The following is a 12,749-nucleotide window of genomic DNA, read 5'->3' as shown; positions in this document are numbered from 1 at the left end:
ATAAAATTATTAATATAATAAAAATAATTAGTCTAAATACTTAAACACTTTCATTTAAATCTTAATGAATATGTCGCAAGCGCTAATTCTAATAAGGTGGAAATTCAGGTGCAGTCGACTTCACGTGAAGTTGATAATTGAGAGCGGTTAGATGATTTGACTGATTTAATTAAATTTTTATCTAAGGGTTCTCAACTATCAATTTTACGTAAAGTTGACTACAACTGAGTTTGCACCTTCTAATAATCTATCATCAAACATCTAAACTTAATTTTTTCTCAATTTTTTTTAATTGGTGAACTCAAAAGTTTTCATTCGCTAAACTAACCACCGTAAATACTAATGAAACTTGCTTCTTATTATATATATAATTTTTAATTATATACTCCATTGGTAAAAAATTAACACTTTATATTTATATTTCAAGTTAATGTACAAAAAAAAATACAAATAGTATTTACACTATGAAAATTAGATTTAGTGATTTAGGTAAAAAATTAATTAAATCATATTGACAATACAAAATTTATCTACAAAATTATTAATATAATAAAAATATTATAAATTAATAAAAATCATTTATAACTTTTTCAAAAATATATATTCTAAAAAAACTTCAAAACAAAAAAAAAGGAATAATTTAATATTAAATTATTTAGACAATTTCAATCAACAACAACAACTACAAAGCCTTCTCCCACTAAGTGGGGTCGGCTACATGAATCAAACGACGCCATTGTGCTCTGTCATGTATCATGTCTACAGAGAGACCATTTACATATAGATCTCGTTTGACCACCTCATGGATGGTCTTCTTAGGTCTTTCTCTGCCTTTCGCCCCTTATCCATCTTCCATCTCATCCACCCTCCTGACTGGATGTTCTATCGGTCTTCTTCTCACATGTCCAAACCACCTAAGACGCGATTCAACAATCTTTTCCACAATGGGTGCTACTCAAACTCTCTCCCTTATATCTTCATTCCTTATTTTATCCAATCGCGTATGACCACTCATTCATCTCAACATCTTCATCTCTGCCACACTTAGCTTATGTTTGTGCTCTCTTTTAGCCGTCCAACACTCCGTACCATAAAACATAAATACTAATGGTGCAACCTCATAATCTAGTATTTGTATTTCTTTCTAAAAGGTATATATCTCCAAAAACTATGAGATCCTCGTCAATGCAATTTTTAAAGGTGAACTAAAAGATCATGATCATGGAAAACAAAACAACTTATGACTTATGAGAATACAGCAGAAAAGAATGACACGAAGTGAATCAACAACACCAAAGCCATTCAATTGCCACCAACTCTTCGTTCAAAGATCAATCAAGTCACTTAAAATGGGAAGAAGCACAAATGCATTTGAACCTTTGCCACCCCTGAACCATATTTTGAAATTTGAACCGAAGTAATAACATAACTTTCTAATTTCACAATACAATAAATCCTGTTTCTTATTATAGAGTCAGAAAATGTCCATTGAAAGGAAATTTTCACATAAACATTTTAAAGCATATGTCCAAGTATATGATTTTTATTATCTGGTCATATTACAATCAAACATTAAATTTAAAGGTGTTATTATACTCCTTTTCAACCATTTAAAAAAGGATAAAATATTAAATTGGTCATCTACATTTGAGCGTAATACTGTTTAAAGTTTAAAGTGTTTTATTTAAATCCAAAAAAGTTTTATTTAACTTCAATGTAGTTCCATTGTGAGGTCAAAGTTAAATAATTAACAGAATATCCTACATGACAGCAATATAAGAACAATGTCGATAATTTGAAAGTTCTAGAGACACAAAAAATGCATCAATATATTTATTTATCATTCTTCTTACAATTCAAATAAAATATTTTTCATAGAACTAAAGAAAATGATAAATAAATATATTGATGCATCTACAATTTTGTGTCTCTGAAACTTGTATTTATTCTCCAAATTATTTATCTTGTTCTTGTATTGCTGTTACATAGGATATTCTGTTAATTATTTAACTTTGACAAAATCAACTGGTAAGAATAGATAACCTTAGCTTGTGGCAGGATCATATGCACCTTTAAAAAGTTTGAGAAAAATTGAATTAAAAGGAAAAAAAATGGTAAAAGACTAAGACTAATACTAAAACTGTATCGTCGGGAAGAAACACTTGTAATCTTCAAACTTGATAGGAAGAAATACAATATTTTTGTGAAGTCATAGATTCACACTATGAAATACAGACATTTCGCTAAATTACTGTGTTTGCGTGTCGGACATATTTCAAACACGACATTCGTCTGATACGCATGACTACCCTGTCCAACTGTGTCTTAATAAAAAATTTTAAAAAAAATTTACAGACATATTTGGATACACCTAAATACTATAGTGTGTCCAGATAAATAAAACAGAAAAAAAATGTAAGAGAATTGAACGGTAACAATTGAGACGAATAAATAAAACCGAAAAAAGAATGGAAGAGAATTGAATCGGATATATGCAGGCACGGATCTACGTGTAATGAAGAGGGAGCATTTGCCCCCATAAAATTTTTAAAATTTTTGGCGTTAGCTTGCATATGCAACGATAGAGGCTTGAGTTTCGGCCACCTTTTGCAACGTAGATGTTCTTAACAACTATACTCATGTCCTCTTCTACCCTACTTTTGTTAACGAGGTGACCATTCGGGAGGTCATTGAAGATGCTGGTTTTGAAGCCACTGTAGACGGAGACCAATGAGAGAAATGTTCAGGTACGTCGGATGTACATTAAAAGAATGACTTGCACCTCTTGTTTCTCCATGGTTGAATCTTTTTCCCTGCCTCCATGCATGTGTTACCATTGATTTTTTTTTATTCCGTAAATGTGCTGGATGTTCGCTAAGTATGGAGATGGTTATTTTAATTCTTAATTGGATAGTTATTATGTTCGATTCAGTTAAAGTATATACGATTAACAAATAATGGATGATCATTTCACTAGATAGGTAGATAATTATTTTAATGACTACGTGGATAGTTATTTGATGGTCGGTGGGAGAGTTTCTAACGCCGAAGAGGTGAGATAATTGATGAGGGTTAGATAGTAGACAATTTAGGAAAGGGAGGATGTTTGGATAAATTCCTTTAGTAATTTAGTAATTCAGGGTTGAGATAATTAATTTAATAAAATAACTATTTAGATTTTTTTTTGTATTAGCCCAAATTCAAAACTCATGCTACATTTTGTTAAAATTTTTTATTATCTTCATAGCAGAGTTGCAATAAAAATGATGTTTTCTACAAATTTAGTGACTCTTCACCAAAATAATTCTATTTTTTAATGGTTGTCATTCTATTAAAATTTTAATATCAAGTAAAGCAGACATAATAAATAAATACAATCCATTCAATGATGTATGGTATTATTTTGAGGATTCGACAAATAAATAAATATAATGAAATAGGTAGATGGCTTGCCCAATTATGAGAGAAGTTTAAAACATTTTACTTGCTTGTTTTGAGATACAAGTTGAGCACTCTTCTTTCTTAATGTGTTTCTCTTTTCATTATTTTGTTTCCTTTGGCACACGCAGCAACATCTCTATTGATTGTTGTTCTAATTTGTGCGTGCTAAAAATATAAACAAAATATAACAAAAAAGAAACAAATAACAAAGAGAATTAGAGTGCCATGAAGCAATAGTTCAAATAACATAGTCTCCTCGTACTCAATTAAGAAGTTAGGGGTTCGAATCTCTATATCTTCGATAAAAAAAAAGATCTCAAGCATGAAGAACAGCAACGACGACGACAATAAGCAGCAAAACGAAGACTCTGCTGCCTCCGTAGATTCCCGATTCAACCAGACTCTCAGAAATGTTCAAGGGTATTATTCTCTCTCGATCTCCATAATTTCGCTTCTTCTTCTCGGGATTCAGATCACGATTTCTCATCGATCAAACTCTACGTGATCTGTGCTTAATTTTTGTTCTCACCTCAGAAATTCGTTTAATTCTGTTCTATTATCGAATTTTGTATTCGTAAATGCACTTAGATATCACGGATTTACAGAATTAGGATCTTGTGTTCTTCATTTCCTCGTATATAGTGTGTTGATTTATTGATAGTTTAACTCCTTTTACGTTTTCCTTAGAAAATTTATATATCTGGTTTCACCTACAGGGGAAGCTTATAGGATGTAGCTTAGATACGAATATATTGATGGAAGTTTGTGTTGTTTCTTTGTCAAGGTTACTCAAGGGTCGTAGCATTCCTGGTAAGATATTACTAAGCCAGAGGGTAGACCTGCCAGATACCCCAAATTCATATTCGCCGCCTTCTTATGAAAGGAGCTCACCATTAAGTGATACCGGCACAAGTGATCACACACCTGAGACACTAGAGGTCATTTTTGTGTCTATATTTCATAGTTATATTGCCTCTATCAATTTCACTTCATGGATCATGGATGAGTAGCACTTAACCCGTGAAAGTTCTACTCGAAATATAGGAGGAAGTTCGTAGTACAAGTAAACCAATTGCTTCTCCTAATGAGAATGTGTTAAAATTATCAACTTTACGCATAGAGAACCCGTCTGAAGAAGTGCGGAAATCTTCCGTGAGTGCTAGAGCTACGGATTCTGCAAGAGTGATGAAATTCAATAAGGTGCTCTCCGAGACAATGGTTATATTAGGTATCTTAATTTACATATTTATTTTCTTTCATGCCATTTATTTCTGTTGTCTTTCTTACTCCTGTATATGGGCAAATCCAGTTATGGAAGAATCATCTGTAATTGTAAGCTGCTTACTTTAAATCTATATTGTAGATAAGTTGCGTGAGTTAGCTTGGAGTGGTGTTCCAGATTACATGCGTCCTACAGTATGGAGACTTCTCTTGGTAGGCTTACAATCTTAAGCTCTTTCTTGTGCTCAAGCTCATGCTTTCATGATAGCCATTAGCCATATCAACCATAAGATGCATGATATCAATAAAAGTTTGGTGTTTAGTTCAGAATGTGCTAGGATATGAACGGGGATTTTTATTCATAGCTGAAATTAGTACTAAGATCAAAATTATTTAAAACAAGACCGCACTGAAGCATTTAGAAAAGAAACTTGTGGATTATTTACCCTATATATTAAATTGTTAAGTTAATAGATCAACATTATTTGACCTCCTGTAAGTCTGTAACAATATGCATAGTTTCTCATCTTCTTGGAAATTTAAAGATTACTGACAACAGGGATATGCACCACCTAATTCAGATAGAAGGGATGGGGTTTTGAGGAGGAAGCGCCTAGAGTATCTTGATTGTGTTTCGCAGTATTATGATATTCCTGAGACAGTTCGCTCAGATGATGAGATCAACATGCTCCGCCAGGTATTATCTGTTATAACTTAATAACATATTTCCAACTTGATTATTGGTGAAAATAAGTTTCTTCTTCTTTCTAACACTTTGCTTCGTGTATTTGTAGATTGCGGTAGATTGTCCTAGAACCGTACCTGATGTTCCATTCTTCCAGCAACAGCAAGTCCAGAAGTCACTCGAGCGTATTCTTTACACATGGTTAGATATTTTCAGTACTCTATTTTGTGGCACAGATATTTTCTTACTTTCTGTTTTTTAAAAGAAGAAATACATATAGCTACCCTTCATATATATGTTCCATTTATTATGCAGAATTATAATCTTGATTAACACTGTTATCAGATTCCATTCTAGTGGGAATTAACATGTGAAGAAGCCTATATGTATACTTCAGAAGGTGTTGGGAATACTTGCTCTGTTCCAGAGTACCTTTACTCTGATTATCAGTTCAGAGCAATAGCTTACTTAGGAAAAGTATATAGGAAAAAGAACCTACAACCAGAATAGATCTTTCTGTTTTAGGCTCTTATTTTTCCGATTTTAAGTATATCAAACTTTTTCCCTGGTTGATACTCCGGATCATACTTTGTTTTGACTAATTTTTTAATGCTAATTTTTTTTGTATTATTATTATAGTCATTTACTTATATGACTTATTGTTCTTCTGCCAGGGCTATTCGGCATCCTGCCAGTGGATATGTACAGGGGATAAATGATCTTGTTACACCATTTCTAGTCGTTTTCCTATCAGAACACTTGCAAGGGGGTATCGATAATTGGTCAATGTCTGATCTATCTGCAGAGAAAATTTCTAATATAGAGGCTGATTGCTATTGGTGCTTGTCAAAATTACTGGATGGTATGCAAGACCATTACACATTTGCTCAACCAGGAATTCAGAGGCTTGTTTTTAAGTTGAAGGAATTGGTCAGGAGGATTGATGGTAAGCTTTTCTTCGGACTCATTAATTTTTCCATAATATCTGTGTATAATTACACAAACTTAATGCCTCATCATCGCACGTGGTTTGTATCTGTATTATTTCGCCATGCCTCTAAAATAGTAATACAATCTCATACGTCCTGGTGAAACTTTTGAACCGTGCCAGAGCCTGTTTCAAACCACATGGAGCTTCAGGGACTAGAATTTCTTCAGTTTGCTTTCCGCTGGTTCAACTGCCTGCTAATCCGCGAGGTTTACTCCGAGAACTACTATTTTGTCTTTATAAGTGCTTATTGATTATGAAAAGCTTCGTAAATGAATCTTAAAGTGATTTAATATCAAGTCCCAAGCACTTCGAAGTCTGATGGTGAAAAACTAAAATTAATAAACTACACAAATTTTGCATGATTTAACGATTTTGCCTAATCTGATATCTGATTTATGTAACCAGATACCCTTCCATCTTGTCACACGCCTCTGGGACACGTATCTAGCTGAAGGAGATGCCTTACCAGATTTCCTTGTGTATATATTTGCCAGTTTTCTTCTAACGGTGAGATGCCATGCTTTGGCCTTTTCTTATAAAATCAAATTCTAACTAAATGCGGACCCAGCATAATAATTTATGTCCATCAATTAATTTCTTCGTGCATGTTTATTAGCTTGGTACACCAGCATAATATGCATCCTTTTTCCACATTTTTCATAGTTTAATATGGTTAAGATAATATTCTCTGTTATGGTTTTCTCAGTGGTCAGACAAGCTGAAAAAGCTTGATTTCCAGGAGTTGGTAATGTTCCTTCAACACCTTCCAACTCACAGCTGGTCTCACCAGGAGCTCGAGATGGTGCTTTCCCGTGCATTTATGTGGCACAGCATGTTCAACAACTCTCCGAGCCATTTAGCCACTTGATCAAGCAATTGTGATTTTTCTGTATCTAGTTTTTTCTCCAAGAGTCCTTTTGTCCTTTTTTTGTGTGGTTTGATCTTATTGATGAACTATGTTTATAACCAATTTTTACCTGTATCTTGTAAAGGAGAGAAAAAATAAATAGGAGGCAGAGAGAGACTATTTGTTGTACTAATTTTTTTACATACATACATTCTACTACTAATATTCGGCAACTAATGGCAATTAGAATTCATTTCCGCAGCAGAAAAATTATTCAAGTCACCGATTTCATATTTTAGTATATTAATGGTCACTTATTGATTATAAGACACAGCAGTACAATACATAGAAACTATGAGTTAGTTGATTCTCAGGATTTGATTCAAATTGAACAAATTGAAACCAGCATTTCAACAATGCTGCATTGTTGCACAGCACACTCCAACAAGAAGCAGCCGCCAGCCTTCCATCCAAAGCTGGAAAATTTCATGCTTCTGCGATATGGAGTGATCTCTTTTTTGCCTATAGACAAAAATGCAAAATTAATACAAACACAATTCTATACAACAAAATACGTACGATTGAAGATTGAATATTGATCTTACATGTTTCTGTTTGTGCTCCACTTCTTGAATGAACTTATCAGGATAGTCCACAAACTGAAAACACTCTTCTTTCAAAGCCTCCGCCATCTCTTTATCTCCAACCTTCTCAAGGTTCCTAATTAGTATCATGAATGTCAACCTATCTGGCTTACACCCCAATTCCTTCATGGAACTGTATATCTCCATGGCCTTCTCCATCATCCCCACCTGTATATACGCTCCAATCATCTCCGTATGCATCCTCGTATCCGGTCTCAACCCTCTCTCCATCACTCCACAGAATATCCCCTCAGCCTCCTCAATCATCTTCCTCCTCCCCAAAAACATTATCATATCAGAGTACAATGATAACATCGTACCATACCCTTCCTCCTCACGAATTAACTCAAAAACCTACACAATAGTATTTATCTCAGAAACATTATCCAAACATAACCTAACATAACACAAAAGAGTATAGTACTAGTATATTAGTATTAGTTACCTTGAGGGATAAATCCAAGTAGTTTTGTCGCTGCAACTCAGATAACACATCTAAAACATCGTCCTTTAAAAGCCTAGTGAACCTTTCTTTCAGAATTTGATCTATTTTCTGCGGTGAAGATTTTGCTAGCTTAAGTGCTTGAATCACTTGAATCGCTTCTTTTGATATGACCTTAGAAGGTGGCTTCTTCTTGTAGCTAGCACGAAGACCGCAATTAATCTTAATCCTCCTCTCATTACTCTTTATCCTTACGCTAATCTTCGATAAACACGGTAAAGTTATAGGCTTGAAACGGTGAATCGCAGAACCCTCGAAACTCCATTGAACTAACGAAGGTCTGGCTGTTATTATCATATTCAAACACTGAAAGGGTTCACACCTACACAAAACGAAGATGATAAAATAAAAATGGGCCGTGTTGGGCTTTACATATAGGCCCGTTTTCGATCATAGGCCCAATAACAAAACAACAAGTACGCGAGAGTGGAGAATCGAGTTGAGATTTTTTTTTTTTTTTGAGGGAATGGGGTTATCGGCTTCGAAGCGAGTGAAGAGTTCGTTATCGAACTCGCCCGAGTTTGACTCGGCCTGCGACTCAACGTTCTCGCACTGCCTCGATCTGACTGAGCACGCGTTCCCGGGAGTGTTGCCTTACCAACTCAACAGCGCCGCCGAGCATCTCCACGGCCAGCTGTCCACTCACGCGCTCATCCAGAGGTGGGTCGACGCGCCACCAGATCGTTCCCAGGTTGACTCCGCGCTGCGCCGCGTCACAAACCGATCCTCGTCGAAGTCCGGCGATGAAATTCTTGGACCTGTGATGTTCAAGGATTGGGCTCTGGAGCTGTACACTGATGCTGTGCTGTCCGGCGCCGGAAAAGCGCTTCTGCTGCGGGTTCCCGTCGGCGTAGCTGGTATCGCCGGAGTCGGAGCCGTCACTCACGCCGGAGGACAAGTGGTTGGGACTGCTGTTGGGGCCTACTCGCTTGGTGTTGCAGTCTCTATTTTCCTTGCTTTATCTGCATAATTAAATCATAATTGTATATATTATTATTATTGTAAAATTTTTATTGTGGTTTCTATTGTATGTGAATATTATTGCGCTAAACAATAAAAATATAAATGTGCGCTTACTGCCTTTTCACTTTTTATTTTTTATAGAATAATATCCCAAATAGGTTCTCAAAAAATTTACGATGGAATAAATTTGTTCTTAATAAAATTTAACTAAAATTTTGTCACTAATATTTTTAGTTATAAATTAGATACGTCTTCGTGGTAGTTTGATTTAGTCAAGACGTCCTACGTTAAAATCATAATTGTATATATTATTATTATTGTAAATTTTTTTATTGTAGTTTCTATTGTATTTTGTATGTGAATATTATTGAGCTAAACAATAAAAATATAATGTGCGCTTGTCTTTTCACTTTTTATTTTTTATATTATGGCAAAAATGATTATTCAATAGAATGGTGAATTTAAGCAGTTAAGAATTGATAAATTATTGGGGGTAAAAACTTTATTTTTATAGTGTTTTATACTTTTATGTTTTAAAATTTTCGAACTACATCTATTAAAACATTTAAATTGTTCAGCGGCCAGATATATACTTGCAAATCTTTTTTTTTCATTTTTACTTTCAAAATAATAATAATAATAATAATAATAATAATAAATTTAAAAACAGAAAACTTCATACTTTGTTTGCTACTTGGCCTTCAATGCAACTTAGCTATTTACAGCTCAAAATCAATGAAATATAGTTTTTAAGTAGTGGTGAACACGGATTGGTTTGGTTCGGGTTTAAGGTAAAATAAGAATCGAATCGATTAAATTGTAATTAATTTGGTTTTGTTTGAATTTACGCTTTTTTGTGCATTTACCCGAATCAAACCAAACCGATTAAGAATGAATTGATTCGGTTCGGATAATTGGATACCCGATGACTTTAAAATTCATAAAAAATCAAATTTTTATATTAAAAATTCAACAAATACAATAAACATGTAACATCAATAGAAATAATTCAAATATGTTAAACACTAAATATATTAAAAACTAAACTTATTAAAATTTAAACATATTAATAGTGAATAATCTTTATCTAATGGAAATACAAAATTGCAATAGAAAACTCACTAAAATTCATATATTTAATTAATATATGATCGGGTTCACGGGTCAGTTCGGGTTTCACACCCCCAAAATCGATACCCGAACCAATCACTAGCAAATGTCATCGGTTTGGTTCGAGTTAGACGCAATTACCCGTTGATTTCATAACGAATTTAATTTGTTTGGTTCGGATTCGGACGGGTAATCGGGTACCCGCTACCCGTGCTCGCCCCTATTTTCAAGTGTTCATAGACATTTGGTCATATTTTGTGTTTTAAATAAACTGTCTCTTTAAAGACTTTGTCACATATAACACTAATAAATTACGAGTTAATAGCCAAAATCGTTCTTAAAATATACTTAGATATCTATTTTCATTTCCGAAAGATAATTAATCTGGTCGCGTTAGTCCTTCCGTCATCTCCTGCGTCATTGACATGATCTGTTAACTGCTAGCGTGGCCCTTGCTTAGGTACCATTTTGTTGCTAATAAGATAAGTTTATTAAATCAATTCAAATCGTTCCCTAAGTCGATAAATCCTAATCCCAAATTCAAAGAATCGAACCTTACCTCTATAGCAAATTCCATATTCCCAGGTTGTCTCTGTTACCGCCCGCGTCACTGCTTACACCTTCAACATCGCCATCGTCTGCGCGGTAGATTTATTAGTATTTGTGGTAGGAATTAAGAATTGAGGATTAATTAGTATGTTGGATCTGCGAAACGAAGGCAATTATTGGCCAAATTAGCAATGAGACCTTGAAATCTAAAGATCCAGCAGCAGCAGGAACCCTCGAAACCAGAATCACAATGACAATGTAGAATTAGTAGGTAAGAATTCATAAATTTGAGAAATAAGAAGCGAAGCAATGGTGAAGCATACACAAGTATAGATGGGAATACCAAAGAAGTGATGGCCGCTGATGTTAGTGGCAATCTTGTCTCTCTTCATTGCCATGTTTTCTTCATTAGACCCACTATCGTTGTCGACAACAACCACTTCGTAGACCAAGACAATCAATTTTGCTCCTCTCTCCAACTCATAAACGCTCCCTTTCCCCTTCATTTCATGAAGTTCAAGCTCATTCTCATGGTTTTCCACAAGCTCTCCCTTTCAAGTACGATCTTCGTCTTTTTTAATTTTTTCCCTTCGCCAATTGAATTCAGAGAGGAAAAGAAATGTTTTTTTGTTTTGTTTTTGTTGTTGTTCAGGTGGTCCTTTGTTACTGATGGAGTTGACTTTTCTGCTGAGGGGAGTTGGTATTGATGTTTGGATCATAAATCAAAAGCCTCCAGAACTTGACCAAGTCATTGCCGTTCTGAAGGAGAAAGTTTTTCTTGTTCTTTTTTTTAGATTTGGGATTATGGTTCATGAACTTAGAGACTGATTTAAATTGATCTAATAAATTTATTTTATCAGCAATAAGAAGATGACGAAAGAATTAATGCAACTAAATTAGTTATTATTTTAGGACGAATTTAATTAATTTTATCTTTTGAAAATGAAAATGAAAATCAAAATATTGTTTAGAGACAATTTTAACTATTTACTCAATAAATTACTGGTTTAATTTTTCTTTAGTTTGTAATACATATTTTCCACTCAACACGTAATGCATTACGTGGTAATAGTAAATTAGTAATTGACAAATCACTAGTCAAGGTCCTCTTAATACTATATAAATTAATAAAAATATTTTTTGTACATTAAAATTAGTCATTAAAATCAACTACCAACGTATTTATGTATAAATACATATATAGTTTAATTTATTTTTAATATGTATTTATATTCTAATATGTATTTTATAATGATAACTAATTTTAATAGCTAATTTTAATATACACGTAGCATAATATACTTCCACCACAAGTACCTGCAGTTATGATATATCTATGCCTAATTAGTAATTAGCGTTAATGCAACTAGATAGATAGCTAATAATAATAATGAATTACAGAGACAGATTTTTGAGGATGATTATTATTGTAAAAAATAACAGTAGAAATGATATTTTTTTGTTTTCTATATTTTTTATGTAATTTTAAAATAAAAATATTAAAAATAAAGTTAAAAAAAATACAGACCACATGAAAATAAATAAGCTTACAATAAGATGTAAAATTTAAAATTTTAAATATTGTAGCTCCCACATGAATTGACTGGGCCTTTCGTTTTCCACCAATTTAAATGGTAGCTAAATTATATACAAGTATACAACTCATGTCTTTTCAATCATGAATTAAAAAAAAATGCATTCTATAGAATTCATAAAACTATAGAACCAAATATATATAAAATTGCCAAATACAATAATATTCACGTTTCTTATCCATTACATCTTTTAAGATCACC

General features: G+C 33.4%; 3 protein-coding genes and 1 long non-coding RNA gene across 5 annotated transcripts in view; 3 read left to right on the top strand and 1 right to left on the bottom strand.

The window, feature by feature from the left end:
- LOC110265578 overlaps positions 1-2,577 on the top strand; it is a 12,043-nt gene extending 9,466 nt beyond the window's left edge. The window contains exon 3 of the long non-coding RNA XR_002351739.1: positions 2,567-2,577. This is a non-coding gene — a long non-coding RNA (uncharacterized LOC110265578). The remainder of the gene's footprint in view (positions 1-2,566) is intronic.
- On the top strand, positions 3,724-7,422 carry LOC107613056 (TBC1 domain family member 22B). 2 transcript variants are annotated; one of them, XM_016314900.2, is made up of 10 exons: positions 3,724-3,861; positions 4,226-4,379; positions 4,486-4,669; positions 4,805-4,875; positions 5,222-5,359; positions 5,457-5,548; positions 6,022-6,293; positions 6,459-6,544; positions 6,744-6,845; positions 7,045-7,422. In XM_016314900.2, exons 1-10 carry the CDS (start codon positions 3,764-3,766, stop codon positions 7,204-7,206), a joined length of 1,359 nt encoding a protein of 452 aa, XP_016170386.1. In that variant the 5' UTR covers positions 3,724-3,763; the 3' UTR covers positions 7,207-7,422. The 2 variants fall into 2 exon arrangements, 1 of the variants encoding a protein (XP_016170386.1); XR_002351736.1 differs by lacking the exon at positions 6,459-6,544 and having other exon boundaries at positions 3,749-3,861.
- On the bottom strand, positions 7,268-8,683 carry LOC107613057 (pentatricopeptide repeat-containing protein At1g62350). The gene is made up of 3 exons (XM_016314901.2): positions 8,275-8,683; positions 7,791-8,183; positions 7,268-7,707 (listed from the first exon to the last, which is right to left on the bottom strand). The coding sequence occupies exons 1-3, from the start codon at positions 8,626-8,628 to the stop codon at positions 7,672-7,674; spliced, it is 783 nt and encodes a 260-aa protein (XP_016170387.1). The 5' UTR covers positions 8,629-8,683; the 3' UTR covers positions 7,268-7,671.
- On the top strand, positions 8,766-9,418 carry LOC107613058. The gene has a single exon (XM_016314902.2). It carries the CDS (start codon positions 8,798-8,800, stop codon positions 9,299-9,301), a length of 504 nt encoding a protein of 167 aa, XP_016170388.1. The 5' UTR covers positions 8,766-8,797; the 3' UTR covers positions 9,302-9,418.

Source organism: Arachis ipaensis, chromosome B08 (assembly GCF_000816755.2).
Source record: "Arachis ipaensis cultivar K30076 chromosome B08, Araip1.1, whole genome shotgun sequence".
In the NCBI taxonomy this organism is placed as follows: Eukaryota; Viridiplantae; Streptophyta; class Magnoliopsida; order Fabales; family Fabaceae; genus Arachis; species Arachis ipaensis.
This window is presented reverse-complemented; position numbering and strand designations above follow the sequence as displayed.

What these genes read in the sequence shown, in the direction of transcription:
- LOC107613057 (XM_016314901.2), bottom strand. Translation starts at nt 8,628, where the DNA reads ATGATAATAACAGCCAGACCTTCGTTAGTTCAATGGAGTTTCGAGGGT. An exon ending in ACTTGGATTTATCCCTCAAG is followed by an intron (nt 8,184 to 8,274) that starts GTAACTAATACT and finishes ACTATTGTGTAG; the next exon opens with GTTTTTGAGTTAATTCGTGA. An exon ending in TGGAGCACAAACAGAAACAT is followed by an intron (nt 7,708 to 7,790) that starts GTAAGATCAATA and finishes TTTTGTCTATAG; the next exon opens with GCAAAAAAGAGATCACTCCA.
- LOC107613058 (XM_016314902.2), top strand. Translation starts at nt 8,798, where the DNA reads ATGGGGTTATCGGCTTCGAAGCGAGTGAAGAGTTCGTTATCGAACTCG.
- LOC107613056 (XM_016314900.2), top strand. Translation starts at nt 3,764, where the DNA reads ATGAAGAACAGCAACGACGACGACAATAAGCAGCAAAACGAAGACTCT. An exon ending in ACTCTCAGAAATGTTCAAGG is followed by an intron (nt 3,862 to 4,225) that starts GTATTATTCTCT and finishes TTCTTTGTCAAG; the next exon opens with GTTACTCAAGGGTCGTAGCA. An exon ending in TTGCCAGTTTTCTTCTAACG is followed by an intron (nt 6,846 to 7,044) that starts GTGAGATGCCAT and finishes TGGTTTTCTCAG; the next exon opens with TGGTCAGACAAGCTGAAAAA.